The following is a 22,771-nucleotide window of genomic DNA, read 5'->3' on the forward strand; positions in this document are numbered from 1 at the left end:
TTCAGCAAGTGGCATTTATCAGGTAGACAAAGTTAATATAAGCTACTTAGTAATGTATTATTAATATCCATATTGCTTCCTTTGCTGGCTAGACTAATTTTTCCATCACATTATACACTGCTCGTTTCCATGGTTATGACCACCCTTCAATCCAGCATTAGTGGCCGTGCTTGCACACTATAGGAAAAAGCACTGGCCTATAGTCACAGCCACCAGAGAGGCTGACAGTTTTTCCTATAGTGTGCAAGCACGGCCATCGGTGCTGGATTGCAGGGTGGTCATAACTCATGGAAACGAGAAGTGCATAATGTGATGGAAAAATGAGTTTAGCCAGCAAAGTAATAAATATGGGTAATAACAATACATTAGTAACTGTCGTGTATTAACTTTCTCTACATGATAAATGCCACTTGCTGAAGTGAGACAACCCCTTTTAAGAATGTGATTCGTAGTCTTAAACAGTGCAAAGTACAAAACTTTCAGTAAATCTGCCCCATTATTTCTATCAAGGTGGGGAGATTCCAGATGCCCACATTGCTGCTAATCTCCTGGAGAATGGAATGGACAGCTAAAAATTCAGTTTCTGATTCATATTTCCCCTGGATAGAGATGTCAGGACAGTCATGTTTCGAACTCCACATGAGACTCGGGAGGCTAGAGACATGGGAGGATAGCATTCATACACTCACTGTATTCCTAAAGTTCATTTTAAGGAGGTGAGCAGGCGCCGATAGGGAACTTAAAGTTGCCTTCTAAAAAACCTAAAAGTAGCTGCATGTTGTAGGTGGGTCCGAACTGACACATGACTGGGCAACGCAAGTAGGCATGGGCAATATCGGCACATAGGCAGGGACAACAGAAGTAGTGCAGAACAAAATACCGCAGTGCAGCACAAAAGAATATTGCCTCACATGCCACAGAATAAAACTGTATCATCGTACTGAGAAGGCAATATACTTAGAAGGACACCTGAGACCAGAGCCGTCTTTAATATTAATTGGACCCTGGGCAAAAATTTACTTGGGCCCCCTGGATCCCGCCTTCCCACACCCTAGCATGCAATCACAGCCTCCACCACAACACACACACAAAAAATCCACACACCTGGTAGAGTACAGTGAATAACTGTAAATACTTCCAGTTCTGAAGACTCCAGCGGCTCAGGATCAGTGCTCTGGGCAGCTGGGCTCAGGCTGGAAGTGGGCACCGCTCTGCAGGAAGGAGACCGGGGCTCGGCTCACACTAGTGTTACAGTGCACCCCAGCACACCACAGTATGTAGTATAGCACCCTATAGTATACAGCAACCCACAGTATGCAGTATAGTACCCTATAGTATACAGCACCACACAGTATGCAGTATAGCACCTCACACTATACAGTACCCCACAGTATATAGTAGAGCAGTATAGCAGCCCACAGTATACAACACCTCACAGTATACAGTAGAGCAGTATAGCACCTCACCGTATACAGCACCCCAAACTATACACGATACAGCACCCCACACTATACAGCCCCCCACACTATACAGTACAGCAGTATAGAACTCCACAATATACAGCACCCACAGTATACAGCCCCCCACAGTATACAGTACAGCAGTATAGCACTCCCCAATATACAGTATACAGCCCCCCACAGTATACAGTACAGTAGTATAGCACTCTATAATATACAGTATACAGCCCCCCACAGTATACAGTACAGCAGTATAGCACTCCACAATATACAGTATACAGCCCCCCACACTATACAGGCCCCCCACACTATACAGGCCCCCCACACTATACAGGCCCCCCACACTATACAGGCCTCCCACACTATACACCCCCCACAGTACACAGGCCCCCACAGTATACAGCACCGCACAGTATACAGGCCCCCACAGTACAGTAATTTACAGTATATTAGCATAACAGCCCCTGTCACCTTTTTCTGATGTAATCTTCACAAAAAAAGCTCCACAGTTAAGGCAAACTTCTGTCACAACACTCCTGGTAGGACCTTGATGACCTCATAGCCATGTGACCAGTAATATTGCTAGGTTACTGGTCACATGGTGATGATGTCATCTAAGGTCCTAGAGAATCACAGCTCTCACAGTACGCTGCCTGGAGTGCCGGCAGGCATGGCATGGCAGCACCCCCTGTGTAGCTGACAGCCTGACACCCAGGGGTGTTTGGTCAGCGATTTCCATCAGTAATTCTGAGCCAAAACCAGGTACAGCTCTAGACACATAACAGGTGCAGATCTGTCCTTTATACCTGTTGTCTGTAATTGCTCCAATCCTGGTTTTGGCTTACAATCACTGATGGAAATCACTGACCAAATCACTGACGTGTGAATAAGGCATAATGCTGGTTATGTACCTGACTTGCAGCCAAGAGGAGGGCTCGGGAGGCCCTCTGGGCATTGGCCCACTGGGAAATTTCCCAGTAGTGTCTATGGCCAATCCACCCCTGGAGATGAGGCAGATTTATCAATCTATTTACACCAGTTTGCTGTTGTAAATCTATTAAAAATAAAATGGCGTTTAGGCTATTTCTGAAGGCTTGCACCACTTTTTTTTTACTCAAATGAAAGTAATTATGACAGATTCTCTATAAATCCTTCACTAAGTTTGAAGCACTTTACAGTTCTTCTAAAGGAATAGCTAATAGAGTAACCACCATAGTTCAAGTAAGAAAAAGGCTAACCTGTTTAGTGGTGATGCCTCAAGAGTAGCCTTGAAATTCCCGTATTAATGGATACTGTTCTCATGGCAACAATCTCCCATCTCTCAAAGGGGATAAAATATGTAGTAAGTTCACTGCACATTTTTATAACTGTCAGGAGAAGAGCGGAAATCACATTCTTCCCGATAAGCAGGAAGTATGTGATAAGCTACCTCTGGGTTTAATTCAGAAAAATGTTCCTTTATATGACCAAATGTAGTAGAAGTGCCAACATTTCATATTATTGTATGTTCTTACCTGTTCAAGGAACATTGATACAATCAGAAAATTGAAAAGGTCTCTTTCCAAGGTTGACCTGGTTCTTATAGAAAGATTTAACAGAATAACATCCACTATGGGGCACATAACGGGGGCCCTATCTTCTATGGTGCAATGGTGCATATCATTCACAATGAAAGTGGTATTCCCATTGGAAACATTTATGGCATGTGCACAAGACATGCCACATAATCTCTGATAGATGTAGGTTCCACACACCAATCCCTAGAATGGGCTCGCCACTGTCCCAAACTTGTGAGATGACAGTACTAGAACTGGGTAAGCAGCATAAACATACCTTTTGTGGAGCTTTTCTCATCAGAAGTAGTGTGAATATGAACTTGTATTCTGCCAGAATCTACCCAACGACAGAGATTCCCTGTGACTTGCTCTGTGCTCCCTGCAATGAGCTGCTTACAGCTCCTCCCCTCTGAGTGACAGCTGGTGCAGCCAACCAGGAGACTACTTCAGCTGTCACTCAGATCAGAGGGGAGGGGCTATGAAGCAAATCAGAGCACTTCACAGTGAAGTTCCACCTCCTGGCCACTCGCCGGAGCAGAAAGTATGAGTTCATATTCACACTACTCCTCATAAATAAAGCTCCACAAAAGGTATATTTGTACTGCTCCTAACTAATGGTGCCAACAGCTTAGCATGGGCAAAACTGCCAACAAATTCCCTTCAATAGGTAGTTAAAGCATTTCAGCAACCTGAATGGAAAAGAAATTTTGACATATTTAAGGTAAGTTGCAAAATAAAATAAATGCCATGAATTGTAGCTTTCATATATAAAATAATTTGTGCAACATTGTAGCAAAAATAAGCTTCACCTGTAGTTATATTTTTGCTGGAAAAAAATAAAAAATGTGAAGTATATTTTTGTGTTCGTGGTACCATTATTCCGAAATTCTGTCACTTATGAAGCATGTCTGTAAAATAAAATAGGGAACAAACAATATATATCTACCTGAGATGCATCTTGGTGTTCAAAATATAAATTCTCCATGTAAAGTCAGTGCTTTGAAATGGATGTATATGTGCTCATTGCTGGCATATAGAAGCCAATGTTTGCTCCAGACAATACAAAATCCAGGATTTGGTGTACTGAAGGAGTAAACCGGATATTAATAACAGATTTGCAACCAATAAGTAGACGCCTCAATTTATCGATTTCTCTGCATCAAAGCCTACTTGGCAGTAGATTGTCCAGTTAAACAGCATAATGATGAAAAGTAGTGCAAATAACACCCCAAAAAATCTGTTGGACCATACTGTGTCTGCCTGTGCCTCCAATTTCATGATGGTCTTCATGTTACACCATGTCTGATCTGTGTTATGCTGTGTATGGGAGACCATAGAAAATGAAGTCAGTTTATTAGTAGCTATGGACAATTGATTTTCATAGTTTCTCAACATTTCTATTAACATTATGACCCAGGAGTGTTTTCTTCTATTTGATCATCTAGCAGGTATTGTCAGATATGATAAGCCTTGTGTTTACTGAATAGCAGATGCTGCTTGAGGTTTACAGTCATTTACTATGCAGTTCTCGTCTTATTCAAATATTGGTATATGGAAGACTGTCGGCGTTTTCCACGTAATCTGATAAAGCTGCAATACAAAGCGTTCATTAGCAGCAATACAGAAAGTAATATAATAAGGGCTATGTGTAAAGAATACTTTATGTAGAAGGATAGTAATACTGAAGGAGGTATTTTTAATGCTTACATTCCTGGTGTCCAGTGGGCCATGGATATCTTTCCAGGAAGCCTGGGTTGACAAGAAGGTGAAAACGATTAGATGGAGTATAGTCAGGTTCCTGTTTAGTAATAGTCATTGCAGTCACTTCTTGTATAGTACAGGGGAAGGAGAGTCCGGATGTCTTCCGTTTTTCACGCAATCTTCATTCACTTCTATGGAGCCAGAGCTGCTTGAAGAATGCACAATATGGAACGTGCTGCGATTTTTTTCCTGAACGCAGAGATGATCAGTAAAAAACGAGGCTCATGTGCACAGACCCACTAAAATGAACGGGTCAGGAGGATTCAGTCTAGATACTATGCGTTCACTACATGCATCACATCCAGACCGAAAACTTGCTCGCATGAAAGACCCCTAAGCAGGGGCGTAGCTATAGGGGGTGCAGAGGTAGAAGTCGCTACCGAGCCCAGGAGCCTGAGGTGGCCCAAAGACCCTTGTGCCACATAAGAAGACACCAGTATTATAGAAAGTGCATGCTGGTCAAGTTACACCTCTGGCTGGAGGGAAGGGGTTAGGTCAAGAATTTGGCATGGGGGGGGTGGCATTTCAATTTTTTCCTCAGGCAGCACGAAGCCTATGTGCTTTCCTGCCCTTGGTCACAAAGCACTGAGGAAAGGGGGGCCCAAGCTGAACTCTTGCACCAGGGCCCATGATCCTTTAGCTATGCCCCTGCCCCTAAGGAAAAGATTTTCTTGATCTTGCAGGACAGGATCAGATGCTGTTCTTGACTTTTTATGTATGGCTTCTGCAGTATACCTGTCTGAGTGCATAAAGAGTATGAACACTTTCACATGGGTGCATTATTGCACATTTTTGACCTAATATTACAGCTGAGTGTCCCAGCCCCACTGCAAGTCTAATGACCCAAACTCACCACATCATAGATTGATTGATCAAACATAGATCAACGAATGGCTGCAGTGGTGCTTGTGATGATGGATGGGATGTTACAATTCCTCGCACAGAAGGAGAAAGGAAGAAAGCCTTGACACTGAAAGAGAGGGGCATTCGATAATGGATGTTTTTTTTTCTTTCTTTTATACACTTTCCCAGCCCTCTTGAATTTTTTTTGGGGGGTCAGACAACCCCTTTAAACCTCCAGCTGCTGTGTATTTTTCTTGGGGTAATTTAGTATTTATTACATTACATTTCCCATATACTCTACCAAAAGTAATGCTACAGTCATAAAGCAAGAAGGGTTTAGTATGGTGTGTAAGGGTGCTGCCACATGTTTGGGTTTTTTATGCAGTTTTTGAAGACAAAACGGATTGAAAAATTTGACATTGTTACTATATACACAGTCAAGTTGAAGGACAGGTTCTGCTGTGTTTTTTACTGTTAGTCCTGTTAGGCTACTTTCACACTCACATTTGGTGCGGATCTGCACAAACGCATATGTTTTAGATAATACAACCGCATGCATCCGTTCAGAATGGATCCGTTTGTATTATCTTTAACGTAGCCAAAACGGTTTTCTATTGTGCCAGATTGTGTCAGTGAAAAGGGATCTGTCCTCATTGACTTACATCCGTTTGGCTCAGTTTCGTCATACGGACACCAAAACGCTGCAAGCAGCAATTTGGTGTCCGCCTCCAAAGCGGAATAGAGGTGGAACGGAGCCAAACGGATGCATTCGGAGAGGATCCTTTTCCATTCAGAATGCATTAAGGGCAAAACTGATCAGTTTTGGACCATTTGTGAGAGTCCTGACCGGATCTTACAAACGGAAAGCCAAAACGCCAGTGTGAAAGTAGCCTTACTTATACACTGGACTTTTTCCTTCTGCACACTATTTGGTGGAATTTCCATTAGCTGCCTTACATACCTCTGTCCATCGGAAGTATATCTGTATAGAATACTTTGGCTCGCATGTCCTATGGGCTTTTCCCACCATCATTATTTTTCTTACAGATTGTGTATGAATGAGTGTATGGTGGCAGACAGAGCTTTCTATGAGTCCCTTTGAACCATTAGGCAGAGCCAAGAACATTCACACTACATACATACATTCCTACAGTCAAGACAACTTAGGCACCATTCAGACCAGGCAGTTTTTTATTGTTGCAAGACACAAATGGGACTCTGTCCCTATTATAGAAATGGCTATTCTTCTCTGCAAAATGGACAAGAATAGGACATGTTCTATCATCTGCAGAACGGCCGCACGGATGCCAAAAGTTCAGAGTACAGAGTTCACAGTGCAGGATAAATTACATGAGAAATGGAGATTTTTTAATTTTATTAATACTTTCATTCTTATTTTTACTATTAGTACCACAAGGGATCTTTGACCTGTGATCCTCGAATCGCTTACATAATACACTGTGCTGCTTATGTAGTGCAGTGTATTACCCTGTCAGTAAGATACTGACAGACACTATCAGGTTGAGCCTCTGGCCCATCCTGATGGACATACACTAAGGGCAGACCAGGGGGCCGGCTGCTGCATGAAGAAATTGGCACCCTGCAATCTCATTCACAGTGATGCCTGACAGGGGGAGCCACTTCCCTCTGAAACCACTTAGATGCCGTTGCATCTAAGGGTTAAACCACCGGGAGTGGCGCTCCTGCCAGTCTGGGCCGTTAGAGCGGGAGCCCGACTGTCACAAGAGGGCTCAGCTCCAGCTCTAGCTGCACGGGAGAAACTGAAAAGGCAGTTTATCATCATCATTATAAATATTACAATAACCTTGCATTTAGTTATCACAAAAATGTCTATAAAAGAAAAGAAAATTGAGGTGAAAAATCATCTTGTACATCTCTGAAACATGTTCTAAGTGCAAATCTGTTATTAAATCAGTGGTGACGCTGTCCTGTCTCGGGATATGTACAGTACAGACAACAACCACTTCAGCCCTACAACTACCTGCTAGACTCCATTCCTGAGAATTCAATATTTTGAACACTAAGAAGTGTCTGGTGAACGTAGATATATATTAACCCTGTATTTTATTTTACAGGCAGTGTTCAAACATTGAACAACATTTTCAGTGGACCATGAACTATGGAGAAAATGTATGTACTACAGATAAGTATGTATTAATTTGTCAGTGTTAGTTTTTTCTATCTTATGCATGACTTTAATATCAGCCCAAAAAAATTATATAGTTTACTCTGACAACTTAACATTTTTTTTATTGGGTACAACATTAAGCATAGGTTCACTCTGCAGCAGAAGCCGCCTCCATCCTAGATTCTGGCAAAAAGACGAAATACGCTGCATGCAACAGTATTTTATCAGGCAAAATGCTGGTATTCACGCTGGACCCCATCAGAGTGAAAGGGATCTGTCAAGCGCCAGCAGTGCCCAGTATATGTTGATTCGGGTATTGTTGGGCAGATGAGCATGTAGCCTAAGCATATCCACAACAATTCTATAGGGCACTGCATTAGAATTACTGTTGCTAATGGGAGGGAGCCACAACCAGAGCATGAAATAATAATAATAATAATAATAAGAAAGTCACATGCCACAGTGTGTGGAAGGGAATTTCTAAAACTCATATTCATTAACGTTACATTTTGTTTAAATAAAAGTCTCCATATCCTTGTTTAGCTGTCAAAAACACCATATCTACAGTATGCTGATTAAAATGAAAAGGTATAGACTGCAAAAATGCATAAACCGGGATTTAATTCTTGAATTCCCAGCAAATGAAACAGAATATGTGACCACCATGCTTAACCTCATGCACATTTTTTGTGGGTCGGATGCGGACCCAGTCTCTTCAATAGGGCCACAAAAGATGCAGATAGCACACCGTGTTGTTCTGCAGCCCTGCAAAAAAATAGCCTCCCCTATTCATGTCCTAGGACAGTTCTATAGAGGGCAGGATGTTCCGTTAAATGCGGAACGCACACAGCCTGTATCCATGTTTTGCAAATCCGGTGCTTTGGTTTCCCGTGAGATAAGTAGCACCAGAGAAACCAAGGACTAAGGCCGAATGCACAGGCCGTGTTCTGCGGCCGTGAGCGGTCCAAGGTATGACGGCCTGGATTCCTGCTGACAGCAGGAGCGCACGGCGTCATTGGTTGCTATGACGCCGTGCTCTTCATGCCGCCGCTGCACTACAGTAATACACTCGTATAATCTATTCGTATTTTGCGTTCCGCATACGGTCCGTATACGGAACCATTCATTTCAATGGGTCCGCAAAATATGCGGACAGCACTCTGTGTGCTGTCCGCAGCCGTTGCTCTGTTCCGTGACCCTGCAAAAATTATGAGTCCTGTCCTATTCTTTTCCATTTTGCGGACAAGAATAGGCATCTCTATAATGGGCCCCCTGTTCCGTTCATTGCAAAAGGCACGCGGGCAGCATCCGTTTTTTGCGGATCCGCAATTTGGGGACCGCAAAAAACATCGGTCGTGTGAATGAGCCCTTATGCGGGAGTTAGGGAGCATAATCATTGAGCTGAGAGCTTTCTAGTGTATGGTCAACCAAAGGATAGAATCATAAAGTGTGGATGTCTGGGGAAAAGGTCTACCATACATGTGTACATTGTCCACAATGTAAATCCATGTGTGTTTTTTCATTTGGATTCTTAGGCAGAGTCACTCATTCTGTTAAAAAGAGATGAAATATCCATGCAAAATATACTATGGAACTGGCGGCTTCAGATATGAATATTTACACAACTTTCTTAAATAGATATTTAACTTTTTTCACAACACATAATCAAAACTTTTTTGGAAGTTGTTGGGATGGGGGGGGGGGGGGGTTAGTTTATCATAATAAAAATAATTATTTGGCCATGTTAAATGGTATTTTACTAAGTTATCTATTTGTGCTTGAGATAGCAGAATATATAGAGATATTTCATGTCTTGGAAAAGAGAGGGCTGCTCTGTTAAACTGGTCATGCACATTAGATAAGTCAGCCAAACATGCAAATTTCTGTGGGACCAGCTTACCATCTAAAGCGTATGGGGGGCCACCGAACCCTCCCACCCCCTGCCATGGCACATACGTTCCTACCTCAGAACATATGTACGCTTATCTGATCCAAGTGGGCATGTGTATGGAGGGATCAAGATAGATAGCCGTCATTTGAATAAGGCCTCATGCGTGGGACAATATGCATTTAGCAGTCTGCAAACCGCAGATCCACAAAATAGGTTACTGGCCTGGACATCCCGCAGTTTCCACAAGCCCCGTTATTAAAAGCCTATTCTTGTCCCCATAACAGACAAGAATAGGACATGTTCCATTTTTTTGCAGGATGGTCATGTAGACATACGGATGCGGACAGCAGACAGTGTGCTGTCCGCATTTATTTTGCAGCCCCATTGAAATTAATGGGTTTGCATCCAATCTGCAAAAAATGCAGATTGGACGCAGAAAAAAATATGATTGTGTGCATGAGGTCTAAGTGTTCATCCAACAGCTATCTAAGCGCTCATGCACACGAACAAATTTGGTTTCCGTGTCCGTTCCGCGCTGTCCGCATCCGTATGCCCGTTCCATAACCCCGCAAAAAAAGATACATGTCTTATTCTTGTCCGTTTTGTGGACAAGGAAAGAAATTGTTACAATGGATCCGCAAAAAAAAAAAAAGGTGCAATACGGTTGACAAATGGACGTCATCCGAACTTTTTACAGATCCGTGTTTTGCGGACCGCAAAATACATACGGTTAATGTGTATGGCCAGCCTTCTAAATGTGTAAAGGCCTCATTCATTCCTGATAACTAACTGCTCATCAGAGGAGATTAGAGCTGCAATTGACATGCAGCAATGAGCTCCTCAGCATGGGGATGAGCAGTCACTGTGATTTCTCGTCCCCATAGAGAATTATTGTTTCTAGGCAGCAGATCCCTGTTTACACAGCACAATCTGCTGCCCAGAAATTATGTTTTTGGTGTCCGCATCAACAATGCTTTCACCTAATGAACAAACGTTTGCAGCGGCACCTTTACATAGGGAAATTATTTTGAAATAACGTTCCTAGAAGCGCTCCTTCATGATAATTATCCCGATTGTCAGCCTGTGTGAAGGTGCCTACAGCCTGTATTGGACAGGCAGATCAGCAAGCGATTGTCAGGAGGGTCAATCGCTAGCTAGCTAGCGGAGGAGACTGCTGCTATTACATGCAGCAATTTACTCTGCTGGATGAGGAGGGGCGATTGCTATTCCATTGCTCGTCCTCATATTGTAATAGTGGTTTGCCGGCAGCAGATCCATATTAAAAATCCGATTTGCCTGATGAACGTTTGCTCGTTAATCGGCCAATCAGCGGCAGTATTACACTGCAAGATGACTACTAACGAGCATTCGTGTGAACGCTCGTTAGCGATTATCGGCCAGTGTAATCCAGCCTTTAAGCACTAAGTTCTTCTGTAGACAGTGTATTAAATAGATCTGCATACAAGACAAGGACCTGATAAAAGCCTACAAAGAATAAAAATGTCCTGCTTATCTTTTTCTATGAACAATCCTAATATCCTTGACAGATAAGGGACTTCCCACCCCTAAATTACATTTTGGAGTAAACATTTAAACAGTGTTTCTTGTGCAAACAGCTCCTTCCGGCTGTTGGAGGCGATGCTCGAGCATTGTCTAACTTTAGTTGGTATAATTTCGAGAAGGGGGGAATGAATTTTTCTCGGATCTTAACTATAACATATACAGTACAATTTAACAGTTTTTTTTTCTAAATGTTTCAGTATTGTAAATGTACAATGTGAGAAGACTATTGTATCGTATAAGAATGTATTTAACCAAGGTTCACATTGCAAACATTGGCGTTATCAGTTAGTAATGCACCACCAGCTGGTCACACAGCTCTGCTACAATGTATCAGCTGATAATGCATGACTATGTGCACATATAATACAACTAGGTTTATTTCTTTAGTAATCTTAGTTACTTCTGTGGACTGACATGTCTCGGACTGGACTGTTTCAGGGCATGACTGTAAGCAATTCTTTTTAGCACCATTTTGCTTTTTGGTTCATAATTCTGTGCTCATTACTTTGCTGCATATGTTTCTTCTACTTTTGAGCAAGAGTTGCCAACCTGATTTGTTAATTGTTTCTGAACAGGTTATTAAAAAAATCACAGACAGACAATTTTTTTTCAAGACACATAGAAAAAGCAGAATTAGGCTACATTCACACGTCAGTATTTTTCTATATCCCGATTTTCGGTCCGTTTTTTGCGGATCCGTTGTTCCTGAAAATGTTTCCGTATGTCATCCATATGTCATCCGTTTTTTGCGGATCCGAAACATGTATAAATTTCAATAAACAAATAAAGTTGTTTGGATTTCTTTGAAAAAAATAAATAAAAAATTTAAATGTAATTTCCAGGAACGGAATCCGCATAAAACGGATGACATACGTAATGACATCCAAATGTCTTCCGTTTTTTGCGGATCCATTGACTTTGTATTGTACCAGGATCCGAATTTTGCGGAAAAGAATAGGACATGTTTTATATTTAAACGGACATGCGGAACGGAACAACGGAAACGGACAGCACACATTGTGCTGTCCGATTTTTTCCAGGACCCATTGAAAATGAATGGGTCCAGATCTGGTCCAGATCTGTTCCGCAAAAAACGGAACAGATCAGGAAAGAAAAAACGGACGTGTGAATGGACCCTAAAGCTGAAAGCTCTCTAATATGAAGACATTTGTAGTTATGTGGACTGTAAAATTACAAGTACAAGCTTCACCAGCGTAAAAAAAAAAAAATCACACTACATCAATATTTTATATTAAAAGCCTTGAAAAACTTTATTTTTTAAAATTACAGACAGTCCAGAAATATATGGAGGTTGGCAACCCTGATAGGCAGCTACAGTAGAGTCTAAGCTCCCTCTAGTGGTTGAGCACGGGTATTAGCGCTCTGCATCCTATGAACAAAGCTCTCAGCATTAGGGCTCATGCACACGACCGTATGTAGTTTCATGTCCACAAAAAACGGATCTGCAAAAAATACGGATGATGTCTGTGTGCATTCCGTATTTTGCCGAACAGAACAGCTGGGCCCTAATAGAACAGTCCTATCCTTGTCCGTAATGCGGACAATAATAGGACATGTTCCATGTTTTTTTTTCAAAAATGTACAAACAGACATACGGAAACGGAATGCACACGGAGTAATATATATATATTTTTTTTACAGAACCATTGAAATGAATGGTTCCGCATTTGGTCCGCAAAAAAATGGAAACGGACACTGAAAGAAAATACTTTCGTGTGCATGAGCACAAGGATGATGTACATGAGCTTGACGGATTCTCTCAGGGTCTGTTTAGGAAAAAACTAATGGTTTTGCTCGCAATTTTTGTCTGCGATTGGGTTTAGCGGTTTAGTTATTTCCAAACGGGTGCAATCTTTGATGCATTTTTCACACATATAAAAAAAATAATCTACATCTCCTAGCAACCATCAGTAAAAAACGCATTATATCCAGATGCCTTCCGTTTTTCACTGAAGCCCCATTCACTTCTATGGAACCAGTGCTGCATGAAAAACGCAGAATATAGAACATGCTGCGATTTTTACTGAACGCAGAAATGATGCGTGAAAGTTGACTTAAAATGGGATTCAGTCCGGATGCTGTGTGTTTGCTTTACGCATCACACCCTGAAGGAAAACTTGCTTGTGTGAAAGAAGCATTAGGGTCTAGCCCCTCAGTGCACGAAAGCCCTCATTTGCATAAAGAATAAACGTTTTTCAGCAGGATCAACCCTACCATGCACTATACCTGCAGGCTGCTTTAATAGAGTGCATCCTGCTGACAGGTGCTCTTTAAGGCTATGCGATCCGATTTATTTTATGAATCAGGATGTGGTTAATAATAAATAGTAAAAGAAAAGAAAAAAAGGCCTTAGACTGGTTTCACACGGGCATTGCGGGAAAAGGTGTGGGTGCGTTGCGGGAACATGCACGATTTTTCCGCGCGAGTGCAAAGCATTGTAATGCGTTTTGCACGCGCGTGAGACAAATCGGCATGTTTGGTACCCAAACCCGAACTTCTTCACAGAAGTTCGGGTTTGGGTTAGGTGTTGTGTAGATTGTATTATTTTTCCTTATAACATGGTTATAAGGGAAAATAATAGCATTCTTAATACAGAATGCATAGTAAACTAGGGCTGGAGGGGTTAAAAAAAAATATATAACTTAACTCACCTTAATCCACTTGCTCGCGCAGCCGGCATCTCTTCTGTCTTCTTGTTTGCTGTGTACAGGAAAAGGGCCTGTGGTGACGTCACTCCGGTCATCACATGGTCCATCACATGATCTTTTACCATGGTGATGGATCATGTGATGGACCATGTGATGACCGAAGTGACGTCACCACAGGTCCTTTTCCTGTACACAGCAAACAAGAAGACAGAAGAGATGCCGGCTGCGCGAGCAAGTGGATTAAGGTGAGTTAAATTATTATTATTATTTTTTAACCCCTCCAGCCCTATTGTACAATGCATTCTGTATTAAGAATGCTATTATTTTCCCTTATAACCATGTTATAAGGGAAAATAATAATGATCGGGTCTCCATCCCGATCGTCTCCTAGCAACCGTGCGTGAAAATCGCACCGCATCCGCACTTGCTTGCGGATGCTTGCAATTTTCACGCAGCCCCATTCACTTCTATGGGGCCTGCGTTGCGTGATAAACGCACCATATAGAGCATGCTGCAATTTTCACGCAAGGCATAAGTGATGCGTGAAAATCACCGCTCATGTGCACAGCCCCATAGAAATGAATGGGTCTGGATTCAGTGCGGGTGCAATGCGTTCACCTCACGCATCGCACCTGCGTGGAAAACTCGCCCGCCTGAAAGAGGCCTTACTGATGTGAATTCATGGCTGCCATCACAAATTCTGGTTTATTAGTTTGTGGTGTACGGTTTCGATGATGGATGGGTTATTATGAGCACCGAGGGAATTATATATTTTATTGTTGAAATTGCTTTCTATATCTGCAGGGGCTCGGGTATTTCATCCATTTAAATATATTAGAGACAGGGTCAGCATTATATAAATACCCCGACTTTTACCAGGAACGGTCAAACATCAAAGTTTTATTCTATTCAGCATAGAGTTACATTATCTGCATGTAATTCAGTGATTCTAAAGCGTGAGTGAAACCTGTGTCTGATAAACACTAATATAAGTACTGATGGAGAAAACTAGTCCAACACATTACATAACCTAAAAAATGGCATTGACCTTTGCGTTTCACCATCATTCATCAACTCTGATCACAGGCCAGTCCTATTCTGATGTCCCCCCAGGTTCCCAGCCGGGCTATGCTTTCTGGTCCCTCTTGACCCTCAAGACATGCTCACTCTTCCAATCACTAGATAAGTGGGCATAAGAGTGTCAAGTGGCATCAGGAAGCAAATGACTAGTGGAGACCTGAGGGAACATCAGAAGGGGAGCGGCTAGGGAACTGACTATGATCATTTTTGTTTCTTTTTGCTACTCTGGGACTTGAAAAAAAAAAAGTTATTGGCTGGACAAGCTCATTAATGCTTTGTCAGCCAGAAGGTTGTTTTTCTTATTCACTTTCAACATAGTACCTGTGTAAGGCTACTTGCACATCTGTGGTGAGGTATCCAGCAGGCTGTTCTGGCAGAGGAACAACCTACTGGAGTTCACTTTATTCAGCATAGCCAGATAGGGCCATACACACCAAGAGCCCTTTGCCTGTAGTGTGATCCGATAGGGATTCGGACAGTTTCCGGACAGACAAAAACAGTGCATACACCAGCTTTTGTCCACCCGAAACTGTATGGATCCCCACTAGATCTCATTATAGTCAGTGGGCTCCAGAGGTGAGTACAGTGGTTAACTCTGCCGGAACAGCCTGATGGAGATCTTACAGCAGGTGGGAAACTAGCCTTAGTTGGAAGCCATATTTAGGTTCTCATTGGCCAGAGCCAAGGAGATGAGGACAACCTACTCGAAGTACCTATAGCAGTGGAGGTTTCAGACACTGTGCTTCAAGTACAAAGTTATTATTCTAAGAGCAGGCACAACCACAACCTTAGATTTTGTATTAGTAATGTTTTTTTTATTCCTGCTCTGATCTCTTAAAAGTACCCCTCCTGAACTGATCAAAAGACTTGGTTTATTGGGATTAAAAAGAGACCATTGATGGGGTTTTAAAGAGTGCTGCATAACAAATTACATTTGGATTTCTTTTCTTCAAACTGATATTTCTAAAAGAAAAATGCTAACAAAATAATTTTTCCGTTGTAGCTTGCAGAAGAATATGGCATGGACTTCTACGAAACAAGTGCCTGCACCAACTATAATATAAAAGAGGTAGGAAAGTTGGCATTCGGATGCATAAGAGGATTTAATGCCCATCATTGTTGAAATATACCATAGTTCACCTTGATGATTCCTTCATTCATTCAGCTAAAGTGATAAATAATTTTGCGTAATGCAACTTAAAGCCAGCTCTGATTCATATGGAGCAAAGCACAACAATCCCCTTATTAAAAGGAGTTTTCCAAGATTTGTTTAAACTAATGACCTATGCTCTGGATAGGTGATCAGTATCTGATTAGTGGGGGCCCGACACATGGGACCCCACCGATCAGCTGTTTGGGAAGGTACTAGCACTCGAACTAGTGCTGTGGCCTTCTTTCAGCTCATCAAGGTATGAAAGCTTTGCCATTCATTTCAATTGGGCTGAGTTGTGCCTAGACCATGTAACTGAAGAACGTGATGTCACATGGCCTAGGCAAAGCTGGAGAAGGCTGTGGCGCTACTGCAAGCGCCGGTGTCTTCTCAAACAGCTGATCTGTAGGGTCCCCGGATGTCGAACCCCCATTGATCAGATACTAATGACCTATTCAGAGGATAGTTCATCAGTTAAAAGATCTCAGAAAACTCCTTTTAATTTTATTATTGGAAAGCCTTTTTTTAGCTGCAAGACCATTCTAACACTAACCTGTCAGGCTGCAGGAATTTCAGATCCATCAGTGCAAAGATTTACTAATGTGCCTTTGCCCAGACTGTCTAAAAGTGGCACAAATTGGCTCAACTTGGGTTTCTACAAGTTCTTTAAACTTGCTTGAAGAGGCTACAGGGCTTAGTGGGACGGGACATTGCCTAATATATGCTGTTTTGTGCCAAAATTGCACCACAATTCTGGGGGAAAACTTTGTCTCAAAGTAAGCCAACCAATAGTTGGTATAGAGTTAGAGGAAAGTGTCTGTGTATTGTGACACAGAGAGAGGTTTTGTCTGGGAAAACAGGTATTTTCCTCCCAGCATGTGCTGCTGGGCTGATTTACAGCCAGGTGAGGTCAAATACCGGACCAGATTTTAAGTGCCGGGCTGGGTTTTGGCAGCACCCGGCTGTCCTTAAAGAGGCAGCTGGCCTCAGAAGCGAGGTCTCTCTGTTTTGGATCTGAGAGCCTTGTGTCTGGATGAAGGCTTGCTACCTGTTTGGCGTGAAAACAGGTTGGTGCTGCTATGGTCAAGGACTCTTTGAGGCAGAATTGCCGCATGGTGTGAATTACCACCACCGCAAGGGGACTTTTTGTTTGATTATGACTGCTTGTTTTGTCACTTGCCTAAAGTGTGAGTAAAACACTGAACTGTTTGATCCAAAGAACTTATTCTTGCCTCTATACTGCGTACGCTAATCCTGTCTAGCAGAGCGAAACCCCACACTATACCAGATTTATCATTCAGCCCTAGCCCTTGTGATAAATCTGGTGTAGGTCTAGGCAACCTAACTTTACACCATCTATTGGATTAGTAAATCTGCCCCAATCTATTCTAGAGTACCTCTATTTCCAAACCACAGCATAGACAATTTTTTGACTCTGAAATCTGCATGTTAATTATGCTTGCAGTTTTAGCTGAGAATATTTTCCCTTTTCAAATGATTTGCCTCAAATCTGCACGAAAAATGCCATTAGAAATTGCAGTTTTTGGTGCGGTTTGGGTGCAGAAATGCAAAGAAATCCACATAGAAATTAGTGCGGATCTTCTGCACATTCCCCCATGCCTGTGTGCAGGTATCCTTATGGTAGAAAAGACAAAGTACAGAATTTAGGGTGCCGGAATTCACCACAGCTGAAGAAATTGTTTCCAAAAATATTCTACGTGGGCCTTTTTAAATATGCAGTTAACTATTACATAGATAAGGTAGCTTAACTTGTAGGTGTTTAGGCCAAGTTGATCCTAACACAATGAAGGGCCCCAAAGGTCCAGTAGAAGACAAGCCAATTGGACTTGCCACTAGGGTCTATTAGACCTCATCCATGTTATGTCCTCTGCGTGTGCAATGGAAAAAAACCCAACATAAAACGCAAGGGGGGTCATTTATTAACCTGAAATAGGCCTATATTAGTCGTATCTCACGTGCAGATTGCAGCACAACTGTTAGTTGCATCGTAATCTGTGACTTTTCTCCGCTCACAACAGGTCTAAAAAAGTGGGCATGGCGGGGAAGGGGATGGGCCGGCAGGCCCGTCTCAATGATCATTTTCTATATCTGTTTTAGGCGCTGAATAAATATAAGACAGCAAGGAAGCTCTCTTACATTTAGAAACTGTGCTGCATGCACTGAAGTTATGTAGAGGCCAGTGCCTCTACATAAGGGTCCATTCACACTTCCGTAAGTGTTCTGCGGATCCGCAAAACACAGACACTGGCAATGTGCATTCCGCAATTTGTGGACCGCACATCGCCGGCCCTATAATAGAAAATGCCTTATCTTGCCCGCAATTGCGGACAAGAATAGGACATGTTCTATTTTTTTGCGGAAACGGAAGCATGGATGCGGAAGTGCGGATCTGAAAATGCGGATGCGGACAGCACATTCCGGCCCCTTTGAAAATGAATGGGTCTGCACCTGTTCCGCAAAATTGCGGAACGGATGCGGACCCATTTTGCGGACGTGTGAATGGACCCTAACTTTGGCAATCCATCACCTGCACAGGGGTTTATTAAGCTTAAAAAATGACCCACAAAGTTTATGATGCAATGAAAAATGGACATGCATGTATTCTATATAATTGTATGCTGGGCCGCCAGAATATTTTCAGTGGACCCAAGGAACCGTTGTCTGGCAGTCTCTAAAGGGCCCTTTACATGTGATGACAGAGCAGCAGATTGTCAAGAAAGAAGTATTCCTTCCTGACTGCTGCAGTTCTCCTCTAGAGCACGGGGAGGAGCGATCGCTAATGCCATCGCTCTTCCCCATACTGACTCGTTGTTTGCCCGCAGCAGATCGTATTTACATAGCATGATCTGCTGCCAGCAAACGACAATTTTTGTGTGTGCATTAACTATCGGATTACCCGATAAACGAGCGAAACGCTGGTTCATAAGGTAATCAGTGGTACATTTACACCACCAGATAATCGATAAGAGCATTCCTATGAACGCTCTTTAGCTTTTATCTTTAGGATTCTTAGCCCATGTAAAGGGCCCTTAACTGTTATGTTGCAGGTTCGGGCTATTGTCTAATTATTTTTTCTCACTGTTTCGTGTGCTTTAGTCCTTCACTCGACTGACAGAGCTGGTCCTGATGGCTCATAAGAAAGAATTAGATGTCTTACGTATTGCGTCCAACGATGGACTGAATCTAGCTGAGCTTGAAGAAGATGGCTGCAAAACTGATGGAACAGCAAATTCAAAGTCCTGTTGGTGCTAGAGTTTCCCTACTAGAAACAGAGCTATACAGTATGGGTGGAAGATTCAACGGGAAAAGGAACATTTGACATGTTCTATTCTCAAAGCGCTGTGGGTGTTGGCAGACGTCAAAGCTATTAATGTGGAAGGCCCCAGTTTTTGCTAGATTTTTTATTTTTTTTGGAAAAGGTAACGAGAAAAAAAATAATCTCACGTTATCTGGTTTGGGAACTAGATGCATAGTTGACAACATCTTCTTGAAATTTACAGGGATACTAAATAAAAAGTTGATGCCGTTGGCAACTATGTATGTAATAACCCTAGGCTATTATTCTAGAAATCTCCAAAAGCTTTAGACCCAAAACCTAAAAATACTCATATTTTGAAACAGTCATCAATTTTGCTTGTCTTAGGCAAAACGTGATCTGCAAATTTAATGAATAAGAAAGTGTAAAATTAATGTCTGTGGCTGTGAAGCTAATTCAAAGTGAACGTATGTTTTACAAGTTTGAGTTCGGGTTTTATTACAATTCCGATATAGATTCCGTTACCATGGGCCATAACAGAATTCTATGACAGAATACATAATGGAATGCCTTTAAGACACATTCCGTCTTGCATTCCGTCATAATAGAAGTCTATGGGCTGCAAAAAAACAACTTGTAAAACAGAAGTTTGCTCATCCCTAGCGATGACTAATATGACTGCACTTCCTGGCCACCACAAATAATAAAATATGTTAACATTTCTGTAAGGCTAGTTTTACATCTGTGGCTGTCTTCTCCAGCAGGCTGTTCAATACCAGATCCGGCATTTCCGGTTACTGCCAACTGCCCGTCAGACTATAATAGGGTCCGCAAGAGATCCGGCCGCTACCTGGGAAATATGCAGGGAATCGGTCGGACAAAAACTGCTGGACACAGTGGTTTTTATTCAATCCATTCCTGGGAATTTATGCTGGAACAGCCTGCCGGAGAGGACAGCTGTAGGTGTATTCCTTTGATGAAAATCCTCTTTAAAATGGTTTTCCAGGGAAAACTCATTGATGGACTATTCTCAGGACAGGCCATCAATGTGTGGCTGGTGGGAGCCCAACCCTAGGACCTCCATCAATCAGCAGTATGAAAGGGTCACAGTGAATGGAGCTTAGCTTCAATACCAGGCACATACACATCTGAGGATGAGCCTCTGTGTCTGGATATACAATGAAGGAGTCACTGCAGCCCCTTCAGTCTGATGATCCCTGGGGTTGAAGGGTGATGGACCCCCACAGATCACGCACATATGGCCTATCTTTAGGATACCCCTTAAATACATAGACAATAAAGCACCAAAATGTAAGCTTAAATTATTTATATTTAACATTTGAAACACTTTTTCTATCTGTATTTGGGCAAGTTGCAATGAAAACTGTACATAATGTGATTCATTAGGCAATGATAAAATTTGAAGCATTTTCCACATTATAGTTGCTGGCTTTGAAATGGTGAGCTGTTGCAAACCCTCTTTATATTTAATCCCAATTCATGAATGCCCTTTTATTACATTAGAAAGACTCTTGCAGATCACAGGTACTAGCTCGTTCTCCACCAAATATTCAAATGAAAATGAGGCCTAAGCGATAAAATTATTCATAAATGTTTCTCTAGTAATATTCATAAATAAATAGTACTGCAGAACTCAGATTTTTGGGATTTTAAAGGTATTTGTGACCTTTTCTGTCCTCCAGAAGTGTTTTTGCAGACAGTAGCTACCCATAAGTGTAACAATTGTAAGGGATCACTCTCTCACAGGGGTTGCAATCAGAGACTACTTCTCTGACAACGGGGTTCAAGTCCAAATGGTGCTTTATTGTGGTACTTCAGCACCAGCACAAACACAAACCAAAATAAACACCTGCCCAACTGGGCCCTAGCTAATACAGAGGTCTTCTCCCTGACTCACCTCTAAAGCGCAGTTTACCCACAGGGTCTCAGGCTTCAACCCTTAGCAGGTCAGCTCACCAAACATGAGTCCAAGGGAGCAGTCTAGCAGCCCACCTGGCTGTGACCACACAAGCCTCTCAGGCTTCCCTCTCTGTAGGGTTACTTTCTCCCCCCCCCCCCCCCCCCCCCCCTCATGGCTTACTGCCAATGAAAACCTGAAAGTCAGTAAATCAGAAAACTAGAATATTGTGAAAAAGTTATTGTAGACTTAGGCTGGGTTCACATCAGTGTTATGGATTCCGTTCTTGTTTTCCATTATAACATGGTTATAATTGAAAATAACGGAATCCATAAGATGGAAGTCAAAACGGAAGCCTTTGGGAGGCATTCCATTTTGATCCTTCATAATACAAGTCTATGGGCAGCATAACTGATCCGTGGTTTCCATTATGCAGGAGTCCAGTCCTGCATAATGAAAACCAGGACGGATCCATTATGCTGCCCATAGACTTGCATTATGACAGAATGCAAAACGGAAGCCTTTTAAAGGCATTCTGTTTTGCTTTCCGTCATAGTAGAAGTCTATGGGAATCATAACGGATCTGTCAACAGGACTTTGTTTTCCGTCTTGCATAACGGGAACCAGACGGATCCGTTATGATTCCCTTAGACTTCTATTATGACGGATCAAAACAGAATGCCTCCCAAAGGCTTCCGTTTTGACTTCCGTCTTATGGATTCCGTTATTTTTGTTATAACCGCGTTATAACGGAAAACAAAAACGGAATGGCGTGAGCAGGAAAAATTCACAGGTTGTGGCACAAAGGACCGTAAACGACGCCCACAGAGTTCAGCTCATCAGTTGAAACTTCAGATCAGCCACGGGATAGCAGGTGCAGGGAGGAGTATCCTGTGCGAAAACAGGCACTGTAGTGAAAAATCCAAATAAAGATGTGCTCCAGCACTCCATAAAACCTTGTATTTTCTTTCATCTTCTATAAAACATCTGAAACATGGTAAAAAAAAAAAGATTCTAATGCGTTTCAATCTATGTATGAAAAGTTCTTACTCATAGCTATGAGTCTGAGCTATGTTTCAGATGTTTTTAGATTAAATAAAATACAAGCTTTTCTGGAGTGCTGGAGCACATCTTTATTTTAGGAAGATAACAGTGAATTTGACAAGTACACTCCAAACTAAGGTAATATCAGTCAGGAGCTGTAGAGCTAATGGGTTCTCTTACTTCTGACATGTCATTTAGACATGACAGAAGATTGTGTTGGTGGGGGTTTATGAGCATGGACACCCATTAAGCACCGGCCCAAATGTAATTGGTTTATTTTATAAACGCCATTCTTGGTAAATTTTCCCCATTTTCTGTTACAGGTAAACTAATTTATTTACGTATTGCATTGAATTTATGACTGCGTGTACATTCTTTGATACGGTCAATCGGTCAAAAACATATAGAAC

At 42.1% G+C, this 22,771-nt stretch overlaps 1 protein-coding gene across 1 annotated transcript in view; it reads left to right on the forward strand.

Moving 5' to 3' along the window:
* Positions 1-19,987, forward strand: part of RAB15 (RAB15, member RAS oncogene family) — a 58,973-nt gene extending 38,986 nt beyond the window's left edge. The window contains exons 6-7 of the mRNA XM_040411708.1: positions 15,976-16,041; positions 19,240-19,987. Coding sequence (XP_040267642.1) covers positions 15,976-16,041; positions 19,240-19,395 — 222 coding nt within the window. The 3' untranslated portion in view covers positions 19,396-19,987. The remainder of the gene's footprint in view (positions 1-15,975; positions 16,042-19,239) is intronic.
* The last annotated feature ends 2,784 nt before the right edge of the window (positions 19,988-22,771 follow it).

Source organism: Bufo bufo, chromosome 11 (genome assembly GCF_905171765.1).
Source record: "Bufo bufo chromosome 11, aBufBuf1.1, whole genome shotgun sequence".
Taxonomy (NCBI): Eukaryota; Metazoa; Chordata; class Amphibia; order Anura; family Bufonidae; genus Bufo; species Bufo bufo.